Below are 19,608 nucleotides of genomic sequence, written 5' to 3' on the forward strand. Positions count from 1 at the left end.
GCCAGGTTGAGTTGAAGGTGATGGTCCGTCATCCAACAAGAAATGTCTGTTAGACATGCTGAGATGTGAGCAGCTATCGTCGGATCATCAGGATGGAATGAGAGGTAGAGTTGAGTGTCATCAGCATAGCAGTGATATGAAAAGCCATGTTTCTGAATGACAGAACCTAGTGATGCCATGTAGACAGAGAAGAGAAGTGGTCCAAGTACTGAGCCCTGAGGCACCCCAGTAGCTAGATGTTGCGACTTGGACACCTCACCTCACCAAGTTACCTTGAAGAACCTTTCTGAAAGGTAAGACTCAAACCACTGGCGTGTGATTCCTGAGATGCCATTTTCCAATAGGGTTGACAGGTGAATCTGGTGGTTCACCATATCAAAAGCAGCGGACAGATCAGCAAGATAAGTATAGAAGATTTGGGCTTCAACAACTGAGAGCAAGGCAGTCTCGGTCGAATGTCCACTTCTGAAGCCAGTTTGGTTGCTGTCCAGGAGGTTGTTCTGTGTGAGAAAGGCAGAGACTTGGTTGAACACAACTCGTTCAAGTGTTTTTGCAATGAAAGGTAGAAGGGAAACCGGTCTGTAGTTCTCTAAAAGAGTTGGGTTAAGAGTGTTTTTTTTAAGAAGAGAGGTTATATGAGCCTGTTTAAATGTTGAGGGAAAAACACCAGTGTGAAGGGATGTGTTAACGATGTGAATGAGTGCAGGTACAATGGTAGGAGAAATGGCTTGAAGGAGATGAGATGGAATAGGATCAAGCGGACAAGTAGTATGATGATTGGAAAGGATGAGTTTAGAGACTTCTGTCTCAGAGAGTGGAGAGAAGGATGAAAACGAGTGTATGTTTGCTGGTAAGATGTGTTTGAGAGTTTGTGGTGTGGCAAACTGTGCTGAGGTTGGTAATTTTATTAATGAACAATGTGGCAAAGTCGACAGCTGTTAGAGTTGATGAAGGAGGGGGAGAACGATGCTCACGGATAACATCAGATAGCCAAGGGGCAGAAGAGGTGGTACGAGCTGGCCTGGAAGACAAGGGGCAAACACTGTCTAAACAAGACGTAAGAGTGGAGCAGAAAGTATCAGTAGCACTGTTAACATCTAGAGATAATAACTGTTCATGGGGAGGAAGCATTGATGAAACCATAGCAGATAGCCGGAAGGGTGAGAGTGAGCGTAGGTTACATTGAAAAGTGACATGTGGAGTGGTATGTATTGTGTCAGGAACCATGTTGAGGTTAAGAGTGAGGAGGAAGTGATCTGAGGTGTGCAGTGGAGTAAACAGTACATGATCAGTGGAGCAGTGGCGTGTGTAAATAAGGTCCAGTTGGTTGCCTGATTTGTGAGTAGCCGTAGTTAACACTCGAGTGTGGAAGTCTGCAGCCTGAGGTTTATCTAGGTGGATGTTGAAGTCTCCAAGCATAACTTGGGGAGTACCATCCTCAGGAAAGGTTGAGAGCAGCACATCTAATTCTTCCACGAAGTTACCTAGTGGTCCTGGGGGTCGATAGACAACTATAAAATGGATTTTAAGAGGGTGGGTAATAGTGGCTGAATGTGATTCAAAGGAGCTGTTGATACTCAGAGATGGTAAAGGATTAAATTTCCAATCATTAGAGATAAGCAGACCAGTACCTCCACCTCTTCCAGTCAGATGGGGGGAGTGGGAAAAAGAGAAATTATTTGAGAGTGCTGCAGTTGTAGCATTGTCCTCTGGTTTGATCCATGTCTCTGTCAGGGCCATGAGGTTTAGTTTTGAATGACTAGTAATAGAAGTAATACAATCTACTTTGTTTACAACAGACTGGCAATTCCAAAAACCAATAGAAAAATAAAGTAGTGTATTAGTAGACATAGGCAAAGTGTGCAGGTTGTTAGGAATGCACTGCCTACAGTGTGTGATGCGTGGTTTAATAGTGGTAGTGATAGTAGGGATCTGGAAACACATAGTAAGAATTGGTTATAAAAAACTGAAAAAAGAAGGGAAACAAGTAGTGAAAGAGAATGATTCAAAAGCAATACTTATGGTATACTTCATATTTGGTCTGACAACATCATATCATTTATAGCTGCCCCTTTACATGTATGTTAAAATATGTGAACCATATATTTGCCATAAATGATGACTTTGAAATAGACCATATTCATTTGGTGATTGAAAAGTTGTTCCTGTTTGTGTCAGTTTTTTACACAAAGATCTTTGAGTAAATACTGTGTAATATAATGTAATTTCTGTCATTAATAAACATGTACATTGGCATTATATCGGTCATTTTCCACCCTTCTGTCTAGATTTTAATATTTGATATTTGAATACTCAAAATCTCTTATTGGTGGGCCACTGCTCTACTTACTACCCAAGACCCAGTTTTGTCTTGCTAATCTACATTTCATAGCTTTGCGTCCCTTTTTTATTATGCTAATGCAGCCTCTCTGAAAGGCATAAAACATGTATGAGTCTAATCTCCATTAAGCCATGTGTTGTTGGTGAATGTGTCTCCATCATTAGAGGAGTAATTACTGAGCTGAGAGCTGGACTGGCAGCTTTTTGACTTGCTCTCTTAAGATTTATGCACTGAACTACATTTCCCATGGTTCTTGCAACATGCTTGTCATCTTTAATGTTGCTTTTAGGTCATGTCGGGATGATCGTATACTATATGAATGGTATCACAGTGGCTTAATTACCAGAGGGAAAAATCAAAATTTTGAGGCATGTCACAAGAAAACATGCTGAAAATGTACTTTCTTTTCCATGTGGTTAGCGTACTGTTGATGGATAATACAAATAGAGCTTGTCAGAAAATGCTACACATTTAGCATTTTATGAACTGATAAGCTTGTGCAACTACATTTCAGCATGAAAAAGATAAAATGCACAGATAAAGAACCAATTACAAACCAAATGTGCATCCAGCGCTCTTCATTAGGTTGCACTAGGGCTGAAAACTTCCTGTCTTTTGTCAGTAAGTGAAAAAGAGATAAACAAATATGAAACCCTATCCTTTATTCCCCCAACCAAAATCATTTGAACTCACATCACATAGTAAAGATGACTTTCAGCTGGTAAATAGGAATTTCTCAGAAGGACTTGAAGGCAGCATTATTCCTTTCTGGTGTCTTAATATTTACTAGAGCCTGTCTGGGTAACAATGAAATAACAGTGCTTGTGGGTGTTGTTGAAAGTGTTGTTGTTGTGTCTTTTTAATTAGTCCAGGTAGTGGATTAGGCACGTTTACTGCTATTTAAGGATTTAGTTTACACATGAAAATGAAAAATGTAGAAAATTTGAACAGAAAAGCATTTACTCACCTACATGTGATTTCAAATCCTTATGACCTCAAATTCTTATCACTTTCATTGAAAAAGAGCAGTGTGGGCATTTATGTAAACATCTCCTTTTGTATTCCATGGATGAAAGAAAACTTTCTCTTTCTTTTTTCTTTTATTTTTGTTAAACTATGCTTGTAAAGTATGTTACTGTTCAAAGGTTTGGGGTCAGTAAGATTTTTAAAAAAAGACATTAATACTTTTATTCAGCATAGATGCATTAAATTGATCAAAAGTGACAGTGAAGGCTTTAGTCTATAATCTATTTATAAATAAATCCTTTTGAATTTTCTGTTCATCCACGAGTTATGAAAAAATTATTTCCACAAAAATATTAAGCAGCAAAATCAACATGTTCAACACTGATAAGTTTCTTGAGCACCAAATCAGCATATTAGAATGATTTTTGAGGAATCGTGTGACACTGAGAAGAGTGAGTAATGGCTGCTGAAAATTCAGCTTTGCATCACAGAATTAAATTACATTTTAAAATATATTCAAATAGACAACAGTTTTATAAATTGTAATAATATTTCACAATATTTCTGTTTTACTGTATTTTTAAAAATGTCATCTTCAAAAACATTTAAAAAAAATCCAGGCCATAGACATTTGAACGGTACTGTATATTGTTTGACAACATAAGAGAGCTGTGTGTTGATGTATGTTTATACAAGGCTTTGTGTACACTAATGTGTGTGTACTGAGGGTGGGATCCAGAGAGATACCACACCTTTTGTAACCCTGTAAGTTTTTTATTAAAGCAGCCCAGCAGTATACACCTTGCTCAGGAGTGTATAATGAACACACCAACATTCAGACTCAAACACATACTAAAAACTATCTGACATTGATGGCAGAAAGGGGGAGAAGAGATTTTTTTTAATTAGTGCTGCTAGACATTGCTGGCTCATGCTGTGTCATTTTCCTAAGTGGAGATACTGAAGTTACACTTTCAATGATCACGGTGTGTGTGTGTGTGTGTGTGTGTGTGTGTGTGTGTCCCTTTAAACAGTTCTCGCATGAGAAATTTGAATTAGGCCTAATTTTGCTCCACGTCTTCCTGGTGAGTCAGACACTTAATGGAACAAGAACCTCTGTTACACACAAAGGCACAAACATGCACGCATGCAATTCAGCTTAAAGCAATTTTGTGCTGCGACATTACAAATAATTGTCACTTGTGTGTGACGCATAGACGTATGTGTGTGGTTGTGGCACCGATGGCATACACTTTTCTAAGTGTAAATGATGGTGTGAAAACAGCTTTTGAAGGTTCTGATTATGCAGGCTGACCCGTCAGACATGGTGTTTCAGATTCTGTCAGACAGACAACAGAATATAGGAAAGCGAGTCGTGCCCACACACACACACAGGAACACATATTTTCTGTCCGCCCCATTTGTCACTCACTATTAATTTCAAACAAACCTGGAACGAAGATGAGATGGCATACACGCATGCAGTTACTGCTACATATTAACCCAGATCATGCACATACTAGACAGGGCTGGGTGTTGGATATGACCCATAAATCAGTACTTCAAACAGGAAATTAAAGTCCTACACAGATCCAAGCCAGTACAATGCTTCAGTCTCGATGGGGCTTCCAGCAAAGACAACTGAACATGACTGAAATAGTTATAGATCAGAGCTGGCACTTTCTAAAAATACAAATCGGTGTACCATGATGTTTTTTAAATCAACAAGTTAGACAAACTGTTATATTTAACATAAAATAGGATGGAATCCTTTTAACCCAATCAACTCAATGGTTTTGATTGTCTTGACTGTATCCAACAATTTTAATCATATGGGAATATCAAAATAATGACATACATAAGCTCACTTTATGTAAATAATAAAATCTGTTAACAATACTATTCTAATAATAATACTATTCTTATAATGTAATATACATTATTAATAGTAGTAATGAATATCAGCTAAACGTATGTATGTCGTTATTGACATGCAATAGTTAAAAATTAAAATAAGTTAATAATTTAAAAAAGTTTTGTAAATGTCATATAAATAGAATAAAACATTTTAATAATGACCTTGTTTTAATTACCAAAAGCATAATTTTCACAAGCACAATTTTCAGGCAAACATTTTATAGGATGATGTTCCCCCTGGTGTATTTTATCAGAAAAAACATAAAACTCAATGTCAAGGACATAATTGGAACCGTTTTTACAGCATGGCAGGAAGATAAGTAAATAATATTATTCCATTTTCTTAATTTTTTACACGTATTATAGTGTTGAATGAATTTGCTATGCTGAATCATTCAATGCTTATTACTGAACTTATTGTAAGAATACAATTCTTTAATTTACAGAATAGAATACCCATTCTGGTGTATTTATATTTTTATTAGAGCATACAGCTTCATTATTTAATTGACTTCAAGCTCTATTATATACCATATTTATGGAAAGTGTTAGCTATTAATGCAAAGGTTATAGGTTCAGTCCCAAGTATGCATGATGTACAGTGATTACTGTCCTGTTCTATTACTCTTGTGCTCTCGAGCGAGCCACTTCACCCCAGATTGCCGCTGGCAGACTGCCACTGCAATTAGTGTATTGTCACTTTAGATAAAAACCTCAATTGTGACTAGTAGCTGTAGCTGTAGCTGTATCGGTTTGGCTGGGGTTTCATACTGACATCCGGACTGTCAGTCTATTCATAAAGCAGATAATAAAGATCATCATGATCCTTAATATAGTCTGTCATGCTGAACCACATAAAAAGTGCTTGATTTTGCCTCTGAATTATTCTTATATATTATTCTATTTAAATAATTTTAATTCCTTTATTTAGTTACTATTTTGTGTTTTAATGTTTAATTTAATGAGTCATGTTATACTTTTAAAAATATTTTTCCCCTCTGAGGATATTTGTTAGTCAAAGGGTTTTTTTTTGCAGGAAAAGAGTAATAATTGGTTTTTCATTATCATTTTCCACCCTCTCTCTCTGACTCTTAAAAGCAGAAATGCTGCTTGGTTTCAATAGAAGTTTTTTTTCCTACTGGGAGTGTCTTTTTATTTCTGAACATTGCTGTATGCTATATATATTATATTAAACACTTTTGACTTCAACTAGGTTATAAGGTGAATCATGATTCCCTAGTTATACAATAAGTATTAGACCTAAAATACCCTGATTAATAACTGATTGTTTTTATATGGATGTTATGCTTGCAGGCATTCAGCAGGTGAAAAGGCACATGTACACACACACTTTTGCAAAAGTAGTTCGCGACTATGTAAACTTTTTTGAAAAGTAGCTAACTACATTGAAAAATGTATAATTTAATTGCAGCCATAGTTTTCTAACACAAAAAAATTTGGATTTATGAGTGAATGAAAAATCCCATTTAGGGTGCATTGAAATTTTTAATAAATTATAGTAAATACAACAAAAAAACCTGAATACTCGAATAACTAATTTATATAACTGATTTGATCACATAATGATGCGCTAAATATTCAGGTAAAAACACTTAAAATGTAGTGAGTCGAATCTGTGAATCCTTTTTAGAACCTTAGAATTCACTGGAATGAATCGGCCTTTCCAGCACTACATACTATACGTCAGTGAAAGCGACATAAAAATTGCCATGTGGCCTTGAAAATGTAGCTTCATTTTGGAATAGATGAACTGTGTTCAAAGCAGCGGACCTACTGTAGTTAATTTATAGGATCGTTATTTTCGTCACCTTGGAATTATAAGGTTCTATCTGCATTCTGAGCAGTTTTGTAGATATTGAGCTTCAAAGTTTGATATGGGATATGGGCAACAAGTCTCTTTCATACATCAGTCCCAAAGTGTAGACAATGCACACAAAATGTGCACAACAAAACAAAAAAAACCATCACATAATGTAAATAAGTTGTCACAGAATAATAATATGTGAATAACTCAATTTTGACAAAAAATGGCAGACAGAACTTTATAATTCCAAGGTGACGATTTAGTTACTCCCCAACAGTGATGGCAGTTGTGCCTCTACAGGAAGTTGAAAAATGAACTTCTGGAACTGAAGCGAGCCGGGCGGCGTAGTTCAGCGGATCAACGCGAGTGTGCTATATGTCTGCGTGCTCTGGGTCTCATCCTGCAGAGGGGTAATGTGTGTACCAACTGTCATCGGCGCATCTGCAACTTCTGCACTGCTACGCCTCCAGGCAGCAACTGCAAATGCACCATGTGTGCGAAGACTGCGTGAGTCACACACAACATCCATACTGCAATGGTGAATAGATATAAGACACCACAAAATTGATTTTTTTTTTGGCTTTTGTCCATATTCTGCCCCAGCTTTTAGTTTCAATAGGAAATGTCAACAGATCATAGACTCTTTAATAGGTGAACCAATTAGGCTGTGGTTGTCACTTCTATGATTGGTGCTTACACAGTGTTGTCTGCGTGTGACTGGCTGATTTAGGGAGCTGAAGGTAGTTACTGGAGAATGGTTTCTGGAAGAGAGATCCAAGAGGTTTCAACATGCCAGCATTACCAGCAGTGATGTAGTCAAACAGTCAATCCTCAGCAGTGTTCCAGGTGAGACCAAATCAGAGTTTGTGTCAACACAGACATCCATCAACCAGTGGCTGTAAATGTTGCCGTAAATACACACTGACAGCCCTGACATAATGGAAAATTTTCCTCTCCAGGCTTTTTTTTTTTGATGATTTGAATTAGAATAGTTATATGTTTCAGTATATAAAAAAAATATAGTGAATTCTGGCAACTGGAAATATTAGGACGAAACGACAAAACAAAAAAACACAAAATATTTTTGACAGAAAAAATCTTTGAACAAAACCGTGACATTTAAGTAACACTTCTCCAATGATGTGATTTACTTACCCTCGGTCTATCCAACAGCTTTGCTTTGTCGAGTTTATTTCTCTATGAGAACAGATTGAGAAATTAAGCATTATATTTTGTTCTCATCAATGTAAAGACATGGGTTTTTTGCATACTTTTTTTTTTTATTATGAATATCTGTTTTTGTTTATGGAGATGGAGGCTCTGCTCACAGATCATCAGAGATGGAGAGATCAGCTACGCCCCAATCCCAGAAAAGCACAGGGAAGAACAGGAAAGGGTGAGGGGCATCATTTACAGTCCATTGAGCTGGCTATGCATGGAATCACTTACTGCAATACAATTCCTGCAGTTAATAGTATTTGCGCTTTTTATGCTTTTTTCTGTATGCCTGGAACTGCTAAAATGTAACACTGTAAACACTGTAGCCTATCTCATAATGCAATGCACTGAACCATTTACAATGTGACAAATGAGCCAGGAGTAATATCAACCATGATTTTGAACATGCAGTATACCGAGTATGACAACAATGTAGCATCCCACTTTTTGAAATTAATCCTGTTGTATAGTGCATACTGTTTCACATATTAATTTGGAAAAATAGTAGGCAGTATAAACTTGAGTGCAGTAAGCTATGATTGCATTCTGTGCCAGCATGTGTCTGTTCATTAAGACTCATTAAGTGTCTGTGTTTTAGGAAGAGAGTGGTTGCAGTGGAATCATCAGGGTTACCAACAGTACCCAATAACATGAGAGCACAAATGGTCAAAACACCGACCCAGACGGAGGCAAGAAACGGGGTAAAACATGATAGCATAGTTGCATTCTTGTATACTAATTTGCGTGCATGACCCGAAAGTGGTGTTTACTGTCCTTGTGCGTGAATGTGTTTATTCAGCCGGATGGGGCAGAAAGCGTGTCTAGTATACTAAGCAGTGACAGTGTTCTTGAAAAGATGATGGCTGGGCGGAGACAAACAGATTCTAGCACACCCTCTATCGCCATATCCAGAGCCTCCCTCTCATCAGGTATCACCATGGCAACAACACAGCATATGTAACCATGGACAACAAAACCAGTCATAAGGGTCAATTTTTTTAAATTGAGATTTATACATCATCTGAAAGCTGAATGAATAAGCTTTCCATTGATGTATGGTTTGTTAGGAAAGGACTTTGGCCGAGATACAACTATTTGAAAATCTGGGGGTGCAAAAAAATTTAAATACTGAGAAAATCGCCTTTAAAGTTGTCCAAATGAAGTTCTTAGCAATTCATATTACTAATCAAAAATTAAGTTTTTATATATTTACGGTAGGAAATTTACAAAATATCTTCATGGAACATGAGCTTTACTTAATATCCTAATGAGTTTTGGCATAAAATAAAAAATCGATAATTTTGACCCATACAATGTTTTTTTTGGCTATTGCTAAAAATATACCCAACGGACTTAAGACTGGTTTTGTGGTCCAGGGTCACATATAATATTACTGCTATTGACACCAGTAATGACATTTGCCCTCAAAACTGTCCATATTAGTTATGTAATATTAAAAACTTTAAAAAGTCTGAGACCACATTGAAAGTGTGTATTTCAGAATTTAATTTAAACATGGGAATAAACAGTTTCATCATGTAAAATAGAAATATATGTAGACAAAATGTAAGTGGAGTTTTGTAATCTAAACAATAATCAATGTCTGTGAATTTGTAAACCTGTACTTACCTCAAAAACAGTATGTGTGCCCCTTGTTCTACTGTTTTTAAAAAAATATATATTCTCTTAAAAATTTATAAAAAAGAAAGTAAAAAAAATAAAGAAATATATGTAGAAATATTTAAAACTCTGCGTTATTGCTCTATTAAGATTTGGCACTCTAGGGCAGTGTTTCCCAACTGGGGTGCCATCTGTCGAGAGCAGGGGTGCCGTGTTAAAAAAATTATTTTTAAATATTTTTAAATAGCTAAAATGTTCAAAAAAGCATCTATTATATAATATCCATTTCTGATGTCGCCAATAATTAGAGATTAACTGAAATTTCGGCTGCCGAAAATTAGTTCACCGCTCAGGTTTCACTTTCACGTGGTGTGACGCTCAGCGTATTAACCTGTTCTATGCATGTGCGCTCTGCGACTAAAAAAAGGTTGGGAAACAGTGCTCTAGGTCACTAATAAAATAAGCATTTTTTAAAAACAGTATTTTTTACTCACAATTCCTACCAGATAAAATATTTTAGAGTTTGGACTAACTAGATAAATGTATAAAATGTATAAATAAATAATTGATCAAATGTATGAAAATACCTGTGGAGTTATACGATTTTATTAATTTACATGACTTCTTCAGGTCTAGAAATAACACTTTTTTTCACACTAATTAGGCTGCTTCATATATCCAAGTTTTTCAAGACAGTGATTACACTGTTCTTTCAAAGAAGAAAAAATTGTTGAATTAAGAATTATACTTTTACTTATATTAGCTTGTTTTATGCTTGTTTTGTCTTATTTTAAGTAATGTTAAGGCCCCCCTTTGTGCACTTTGTATCTTTCTCAAATCATGCTGGAGAACATGATCATCAGGGTTTACATGAACATACCAAATACTTAAGACATTCTGAAATTTGTTTCTGAAAATGTTTCAGTTAAACGTTTTGCTTAAATGATGTTATAATAATTTTTTTTTTTACTATTATACAAGTGGTCTCAGACTTTGGACCTCACTGTATTTCTGTAGAAGTATAAAATATAAAATGGCCAGAACTTTGGTTAAAAACAGCTGCTTTCTCTCTTCACAGATCGCAGTTGCTCTGAGTTGGACCTTAGTAATCCTGTTGAGGGGTTCAGTGAAGACCCTCTGATTAGTCGATGCCGCTCTGTTCCAGGCCTGAACGATGTGGTAGATCTCAGACACAATCTCTTAAACCACTCCTCACTTGCAATAATTATTTTTCCCTGTGTGCAGGATATGATTTCCAGGCAGGGAGTTAAAATGATAAGAGACAGCCTTCTGTAATGTGATATTTCTGATATCATATCACTGAGTGAAGTGATCGCATGAAAGAAACCAGTGCTGTTTTCGATGTAATATTCGCTGAAGGCAGTGTTTGTGCTCTAGGACTCAGATGAGGACATTGATGCGGCGTTATCAGCACACTATAAAACCAACCGGAGCATCTGCAGTGCACAATCAATGGTATAATGATTTAAACAGAAACACACACACACACAAAACACCATAATCACAGCTTTGCTGCAATTTGTGTTTGCTGGCTTTGTGGAGATGTCTGACTGAAACAAAATATGTATTCGTTCCTCTTTCTGTGTTTTGCTTGTGCATACTCGATGTTTAGACTTTTATTTGTGTGCCTTATGACAGGGGAGCCAGAAACCCAACTCGTTACCTCCTTTTTCTGATATTAATGTACACCATACGCTCTAAAACTTGTTCTAGCTTGTGCCTTATGGATATTAGCATTTCCTCCTTCTGGCAAAATATCCAGTTTCATGAGATCACTTAATTTGTTGACTCACCTGGCAGACCCGTGCATGCATTTTTTATTGCCCAATCTCATATACACACAATTTAGCATAGATAAAACACACAATAACTACTGAGTGCATCATTGTCATATTTCTCAGTTTTCCGGCCACACATACAAATGCAGATGGTGTATTAAGATTCAACAAAGAGAGATCATTCAGGCAAACAATAAGACAAGTGGCCTCTTTCAAAAAAGCTGACATAACTCGTAGCTCACACACAGTCTCTAATAGCTAGATGAGTCAGATGCGGGATGGAGAGGGAACACAAGAGAAAAGCAAAAAACTAGCAACTACATTCATATTTTCATAGAATAAAGGTTCTGTCTTTTTTTTATTCACCCTCATGTCATTCCAAACCTGCATGATGTTCTTTAGTTTTGAAGAACACAAAAGATGTTTTGAAGAATGTTAATGCTGCTCTTTTACATACAGTGAAAGTGAATGGAGATAATGACAAAAATAACCTTAAATGTACCATTAAAGTGACCCAAACAACTGTTGTGATATATTCCAAATATATATTTCAATGAACAGAAATAAATTATGCAATATTTATCACTTGTTGAAAAAAATTGCTTTGTGCCATAGCTCTCAAATCTTACAAGTCTTCATGTAAATTCAAATGTGCCTTGTCAAGATGTATTGTGCCAGAATTTACATCTATTGTATGGCTTCAAAAGACCTATGGACTACCTTTATGGTGCTTTTTGTAATTTTTGGAAACCATCAGCTCCAGTTCCCAATTCAATTTTATTGTATGGAAAGGAGTAGTGATTACAAAACACTGAAACAGAAATGAAAGCCTTCATTTAGCTGAAAAATGAAACTGAAGATAATGTTTGGGTAATTAAATTTGAAAAAAAAAAAAACACTACCTTTATGGAGGAAAATTACATAAGGGTGAGTAAACATGACACAGTCATAATCAAATATGAAAAAGCTACTTCTTGACTCCAGCAATCTGTCTTCTGTCATATTATCTATGTTTTTCTTATTCTACTTCTCTGCTCTCTGTTTTTTCCCCTGCTATCAATCTTCTCTTCTCTCTTTCTCTCTCTATCTTATTCTAGTCTTCCACACCTGCCTCGGAGAGAAAGTGGGGTTTCCTAAATGTACCTGACTCAGATGCTGACACTGTGAGTGTTCAGTGTGTGTTTGTGTGCAGATGTGTGTCTGTCTGTTGCTCTGTTCGCTTCAGTTTCTCTCTCTTGCCCTTCTGTACCACTGAAGAGACATTCTTACACTCAGACACAAGCTTGTGAAAGATGCACACCCAAAGATTCTCCTTGTATGTGCTCTCCAGACCAGCATCAACAGTATGATGAGCGTGTACAGTGAGACGGGGGACTATGGCAACGTGCGGGTTTCCGGGGAGATCCTGCTCAACATCTCTTACAGCTATAAAACAGGGGCACTCAACGTGCTCATCCGTGAGTGCCGCTGCCTAGCAACTGGGGATGATAGGAGACAGCGCACAGATGCGTAAGGCCACATACTCACACACACACACACACAAACACATACTATACACTTCACTTTGAGCCCTAGTAGAGCATCTCTGCAGTGCATGTATTTGGGATGTCAATGTATTAACATTAACTATATTAATTATTTTATTAGTTTATTTAAATTCTGTCATTATTTACTGACCAGCAGTATTATTTTAGTATTATTTATATACTATTATAGTATTTATTAATGTTTTGAATTAATATTTTTAGCTTTTATTTGTATAATTTCAGTTTAATTTTAATTTTAAGTTTTAGTAATTTAGTTATGTGCTTTTGTCATTTTTATTAGTTTTTTGTATTTAGTATTGTATTTGTATTGTATTTAGCTTTTATTTATTTTTCTTTTTTAGCTTTATATTTCTTTTGGTTTTATTTTTAGCAATTTTAGTACATCAACATAAAGGTATTTTATTTTAGTTATGCAGCATTTCCATTTGACAAGTTTTTCAATTCAATATTATTTTAAACGTGCTCGTCCGTGAGTGCCGCTGCCTAGCAACTGGGGATGATAGGAGACAGCGCACAGATGCGTAAGGCCACATACTCACACACACACACACACAAACACATACTATACACTTCACTTTGAGCCCTAGTAGAGCATCTCTGCACTGCATGTATTTGGGATGTCAATGTATTAACATTAACTATATTAATTATTTTATTAGTTTATTTAAATTCTGTCATTATTTACTGACCAACAGTATTATTTTAGTATTATTTATATACTATTATAGTATTTATTAATGTTTTGAATTAATATTTTTAGCTTTTATTTGTATAATTTCAGTTTAATTTTAATTTTAAGTTTTAGTAATTTAGTTATGTGCTTTTGTCATTTTTATTAGTTTTTTGTATTTAGTATTGTATTTGTATTGTATTTAGCTTTTATTTATTTTTCTTTTTTAGCTTTATATTTCTTTTGGTTTTATTTTTAGCAATTTTAGTACATCAACATAAAGGTATTTTATTTTAGTTATGCAGCATTTCCATTTGACAAGTTTTTCAATTCAATATTATTTTATTTCAATTAATGAGAGCAAATTTTAATAATTAATTTTCAGGATGATAATTATTGTTAATTTAATGACTTAAATTTCAATCTGTTCCTCATATAGCCATTCTATGGCTTTAGAAAATGTGTCTGGATGTAAGGACTACTTTATGCCATTTTTATGTTTATTTTTGGGTGAACTACTCCTTTAATGCTGTAATTTTCAAATTTTGAATTAGTGGAAATGTTCCACTATTTGTTGTTACTAAAAGATGTTACTAAAACACTAAAAGCCATGTTTTGCTGAAATATTATATATTTTTTTCCAAATGTGGTATATTAAGATCTAATAAATGTCCTTGTTTAACTGATAAAAATATATGTACCAAAGATTTGATCAATGTCTTCCGGAAGCTTTCTTCTAACTTTAATTCTGTTAAAGTTGTGTAAAATAGTACAAAAATTGACCTCAGTCCAGTATCCAAATATATTACTATCTAAATAATTTGCCAAACAAAACACTTTTTGTTTTCTTTCATTTAAAATTAAACACATTTTTTAAAGGAACACTCCACTATTTTTGAAAATAGGCTCATTTTCCAACTCCCCTAGAGTTAAACAGTTGAGTTTACCGTTTTCTAATCCATTCAGCCGATCTCCGGGTCTAGCGGTAGCATTTTTAGCTGTAGCTTAGCATAGATCATTGAATCTGATTAGACCGTTAGCATCTCGCTCAAAAATAACCAAAGAGTTTTTATATTGTTCCTATTTAAAACTTTACTTTTCTGTAGTTACATCGTGTACTAAGACTGACGGAAAATGAAAAGTTGCGATTTTCTAGGCCAATATGGCTAGGAACTATACTCTCATTCCGGCGTAATAATCAAGGAACTTTGCTGCCATACCATGGGTGCAGCAGGTGCAATGATATTACGCAGCGCCTGAAAATAGGCTAACTTCCATATCAGGAAAGTTCCATATTAAAAGCCATATCGGCACAGAAAATGGCAACTTTTCATTTTCCGTCGGTCTTAGTACACAATGTAACTACAGAAGAGTAAAGTTTTAAATAGGAAAAATATAGAAACTCTTTGGTCATTTTTGAGCGAGATGCTAATGGTCTAATCAGATTCAATGATCTATGCTAAGCTACAGCTAAAAGTGCTACCGCCAGACCCGGAGATCGGCTGAATGGATTCGAAAATGGTAAACTCAACTGTTTAACACTAGGGGAGTTGGAAAATGAGCCTATTTTCAAAAATAGTGGAGTGTTCCATTAACCCAGTGACTATGAGATTAATCACAAATTATTGACATTGAATATATTGACTGCTCTAGTTGAATTTAATCAGTTGTCTGAAGTTGTTTATTAGTTGCCTCTTATAGCAATTTAATATCACTACCAAAGTGTCAGAGGCTGATATTGTGGTATTATGATTTTGGTATTATGTGTGTGTTTGCAGCTATGTTAAAACATATCTCCTGCCAGACAAGTCCCGTCAAAGCAAGATGAAAACCAGCATCAAAAGCAACACCACTAACCCAGTGTTCAATGAAAACCTGAGGGTAAGAGGACGTTCATGCCTGCCTCACAAGGTTTTGTACTGAGATTGATGAGAAAGGTGCAAATTAGATATTGATTTAAAGGCTCTTATCTGTCTCTGTTCCTCTGTATAGTACGTGGTCAGTCACTCTCAGCTGGAGACACGCACACTGCAGGTTTCTGTGTGGCATCATGATCGTTTTGGACACAACAGCTTCCTGGGGGAGGCTGAGCTGACCTTTGACTCCTGGGAGTTTGACACGCAAATAGAGGAGTGGTTCGCTCTGCAGCCCAGGGTGAGCTGAGCACACACACACACAAACAGAAACAGCGAGAGATAAAGAGGAGTGTGTTGACATGGATACGAGTGATACTGAAATGTGTGTGTTTGTGTCAGAATGAGTCTTATGTGGACGCAGTGATTCACTACAAAGGGGAACTGACAGTGGTTTTGAAGTACATTCCTGCAGAGCGAAATCTCTCCCTGCCTCTGGACCAAGTCCAAGGTATGATTTAGAATTAGAAATTACATCATTTCTCCACCTTTTCATTGTTGGTAAAACTTATGACTTCTATGAAAGCACATTATTGAACATTAATATGGCAATCAGTTATTTATGGAGTGGTCTATAATTATTATGTTGCCTATCAATCATAAACAGCTTACGGTTAGGTTTGTAAACTATATTACATGGAAGAATAATTTATTTTGATTATTAATAGTAATATATTTATTTATTTAAGATTCTGTCATCATAAAAGATGAATATTTATAAAGTAAACGTATAAAAATATAAAATAATGAAAAATCAAATAATGTAAATTCTAAATAAAAATGCGTAATGTACATTTACAGATGTTTCATCTTTCCATGGTAGGTTAATTTTATGTTAGATAAGTTTATATATAATATCTAATAATTTTCACAGCAAAAAAAACAAACATGAGATTGGTTTAAAATCAATTTTTATTTTGAATTTTCTATTTGAGCTCCAAGAAGCTCTCTGTATATTATTAGTATTTAATCAAGCTCTCTTTTGTTTCTCAGTAAAAAAGGGATTTCTAAAAGGAAAGAAGAAGGCCATCACTCTCCCTAAAGGAGGAATGGTGGAGCTGCTGGTTAAAGAGGCAAAAAGCCTGACAGCCGTCAAAGGAGGGTCCTCTGACCCGTTTGTCAAAGGGTGAGTTGATTTCCAGTTTCTCCTCCATATACAGTGCACTTTGTAAACTCTCACTCCTACTCCTTTTCTTCTTGTGTATCAGATACCTGTTGCCTGATGACAAGAAAAACACAAAGCACAAGACAGCCATGGTGAAGCGCACTGTAAACCCACGCTGGAATCACACCTTCACATATTGTGGCCTGCAGCACAGCGATCTGGACAGCGTGTGTCTGGAGCTGACAGTGTGGGACAGAGAGCCGTTCTCCAGCAACGTCTTCCTGGGTGGTGTGCGGCTCGGGGCAGGAACAGGTCAGTCTTTCTTTAGCTCAGCCCTTTTCCCTACAGTCTTTAAAAAAGAAAAAAAAAGTGACGTGACATGTGGCCAGCCAGCAACGTCTTCCTGGGTGGTGTGCGGCTCGGGGCAGGAACAGGTCAGTCTTTCTTTAGCTCAGCCCTACAGTCTTTAAAAAAGAAAAAAAAAGTGACGTGACATGTGGCCAAGTATGGTGACCCATACTCGGAATTAGTGCTCTGCATTTACCCATCCAAAGTGAACACACACACACCGTGAACACACACCCGGAGCAGTGGGAATGCCATTTATGCTGGGGTGCCTGGGGAGCAGTTGGGGGTTCGGTGCCTTGCTCAAGGGCACCTCAGTCGTGGTATTGAAGGTGGGAGAGAGTGCTGTACATTCACTCTCCCCACCTACAATCCCTGCCGGCACGAGACTTGAACCCGCAACCTTTGGATTACGAGTCCAACTCTAACCATTAGGCCATGACTTCCCCTAATGGTTCCTTCCCCTAAAGACTTTAAGTTTGTATCAGGTCAATAATTAGAGTATGTATTTCAAGCTTTGTAAACATGATGAATTGAGCATTTTCTGCAAACAAAAATGGGTATATGAACCAACAGAAATCAATATTGAATTGCTATATTATAGATATATAATATGATAATTGCTATATTATATTTCAGTTTTCAGTTTAATTTTAGTAATTTTATTTTATCCTTTTATTCATTTTTTATATTTCTACATTGCTTTATTTTTATTTTAGTTTTAGTAATTTTTCATTCAGCTTAATTTGTTTCTAATTTTAAGATTTTATTTAATCTCAGGTTTGTTTCAATTACCAAAAACATTTTTTTATATTTTGGGGCCAGATTTACTAACGGCTTGCGTCAGTGCAAACCCTCTGTCAGGAAAAAACTACTGTCAGGATTTTCTAAAGACACACAGTGAAACATTAGCGATGAAAAGGCGTGGATACAGTTATTTTTGCAACTGACCTTATTGCATATGCATTTTTAGCAGTTTCCCTTTCAGATGCAAATTTTAAGGGAGGAGAGTGTTTAAATTCAGTTACGCAAAATACTCAAGTTCTCTCAGGAATAACATAGTTAAACATATTTTTTTCATTTAGACCATCTGCTTCTTTACCATAGCTTCCTATCCCTGCTGGATTCTGATCATTACATATTTCAGATTATATTTCCCACATTAATAGGACAGATTTGTACAAAATGCTTTTACTGTGAAATGTTCTGACTCAAATTAAGATAATCATTTAGTCCCAAATGTTCTTGAATAGTTTCCACTGTAATGTTCTTTCCAAACATCTCCTTAATCAATCATCAATGATGCATGAAGTGCTACTTTGTGCAACACATTTTGTATTCATGCTAAACTAATTTACTGTAACAAATGTTTTATTCATATCTTCACTCGCTCCTGATCAGATCATTTGTTTTCTTATTGATGATTATGCATTAAAGCGGCCAAATTCTACACTTTTGCTGTATTTATAATTAGCAATGTTACTCAAGGTTTCTTGCATAAAAATCAGTTTACAAGACAAATGTCGACCCTTTCTGCACATTTTAATGAAACTGTCTGTTTTTGCAACAGTACCTTTAAATCTTCTATTAAAATGGCCCATATTAGGATCTGTTGACCTTTTGTGAAATGACTAACAACACCCCCGCTAAACTGATTGCAAGTCACTGATATGTAAACATAGACGGTGATATGTTTATGTGCTGATAGTTTAGACATTTTTGTATTTATAGCTGTATTTGCAGCTTAGCTTTCATAAATGGTCTTAGTGGACTGGGGAGGTGGTTTTGTGTTGCGAATGTGTATATAGTAAATTGACTTTTTTTATTTTAAATATTTCTGTATAATGCTGTTCTTTTGAACTTTCTGTTCATCAGATAATCCTGAAAAAGATATATCATGGCTTCCATTAAGATATTAAGCAGCACAACTGTTAGCAACATTGATAATATTAAAAAAAAAAATCAAATCGGCATATAAGAATGATTTCTGAAGGATCATGTGACACTGAAGACTGGAGTAAATGCTGCTGAAATATTAGCTTTGCCATCGCAGGAAAAAATTACATTTTAAAATATATTATGTTTTAAATATATTTAAAATACATTTTAAAATATATTAAAATAGACAACGTGCGGGTTTCCGGGGAGATCCTGCTCAATTTATTCATAAAATATTTCACAATAATTTGTTTTACTGTATTTTTAATCAAATCAATGCAGCCTTGGTGAGCATGAGAGACTAAAAAAAAACATAACTGGTGTATTCATTCATTCATCAATCCATCCATCTCTGCATGTAATTTCCTAAAATGTTTTAGGAAGCCATTAGTTGTAAAAGCAAT

At 35.6% G+C, this 19,608-nt stretch overlaps 1 protein-coding gene across 1 annotated transcript in view; it reads left to right on the plus strand.

Annotated features, from left to right (window-relative positions):
* Positions 1 to 17,391, plus strand: part of LOC107600404 (synaptotagmin-like protein 5) — a 19,031-nt gene extending 1,640 nt beyond the window's left edge. Inside the window, exons 2-15 of the mRNA XM_016292301.1 lie at positions 7,398 to 7,556; positions 7,780 to 7,895; positions 8,361 to 8,445; positions 8,866 to 8,968; positions 9,067 to 9,196; positions 10,966 to 11,066; positions 11,286 to 11,363; positions 12,784 to 12,849; positions 13,017 to 13,195; positions 15,682 to 15,784; positions 15,896 to 16,057; positions 16,159 to 16,267; positions 16,810 to 16,942; positions 17,025 to 17,391. Of these exons, the coding sequence (XP_016147787.1) occupies positions 7,540 to 7,556; positions 7,780 to 7,895; positions 8,361 to 8,445; positions 8,866 to 8,968; positions 9,067 to 9,196; positions 10,966 to 11,066; positions 11,286 to 11,363; positions 12,784 to 12,849; positions 13,017 to 13,195; positions 15,682 to 15,784; positions 15,896 to 16,057; positions 16,159 to 16,267; positions 16,810 to 16,942; positions 17,025 to 17,391 (1,749 nt within the window). The 5' untranslated portion in view covers positions 7,398 to 7,539. The remainder of the gene's footprint in view (positions 1 to 7,397; positions 7,557 to 7,779; positions 7,896 to 8,360; positions 8,446 to 8,865; positions 8,969 to 9,066; positions 9,197 to 10,965; positions 11,067 to 11,285; positions 11,364 to 12,783; positions 12,850 to 13,016; positions 13,196 to 15,681; positions 15,785 to 15,895; positions 16,058 to 16,158; positions 16,268 to 16,809; positions 16,943 to 17,024) is intronic.
* Positions 17,392 to 19,608: the final 2,217 nt, after the last annotated feature.

Source organism: Sinocyclocheilus grahami, unplaced genomic scaffold (assembly GCF_001515645.1).
Source record: "Sinocyclocheilus grahami isolate Dianchi unplaced genomic scaffold, SAMN03320097.WGS_v1.1 scaffold283.1, whole genome shotgun sequence".
In the NCBI taxonomy this organism is placed as follows: Eukaryota; Metazoa; Chordata; class Actinopteri; order Cypriniformes; family Cyprinidae; genus Sinocyclocheilus; species Sinocyclocheilus grahami.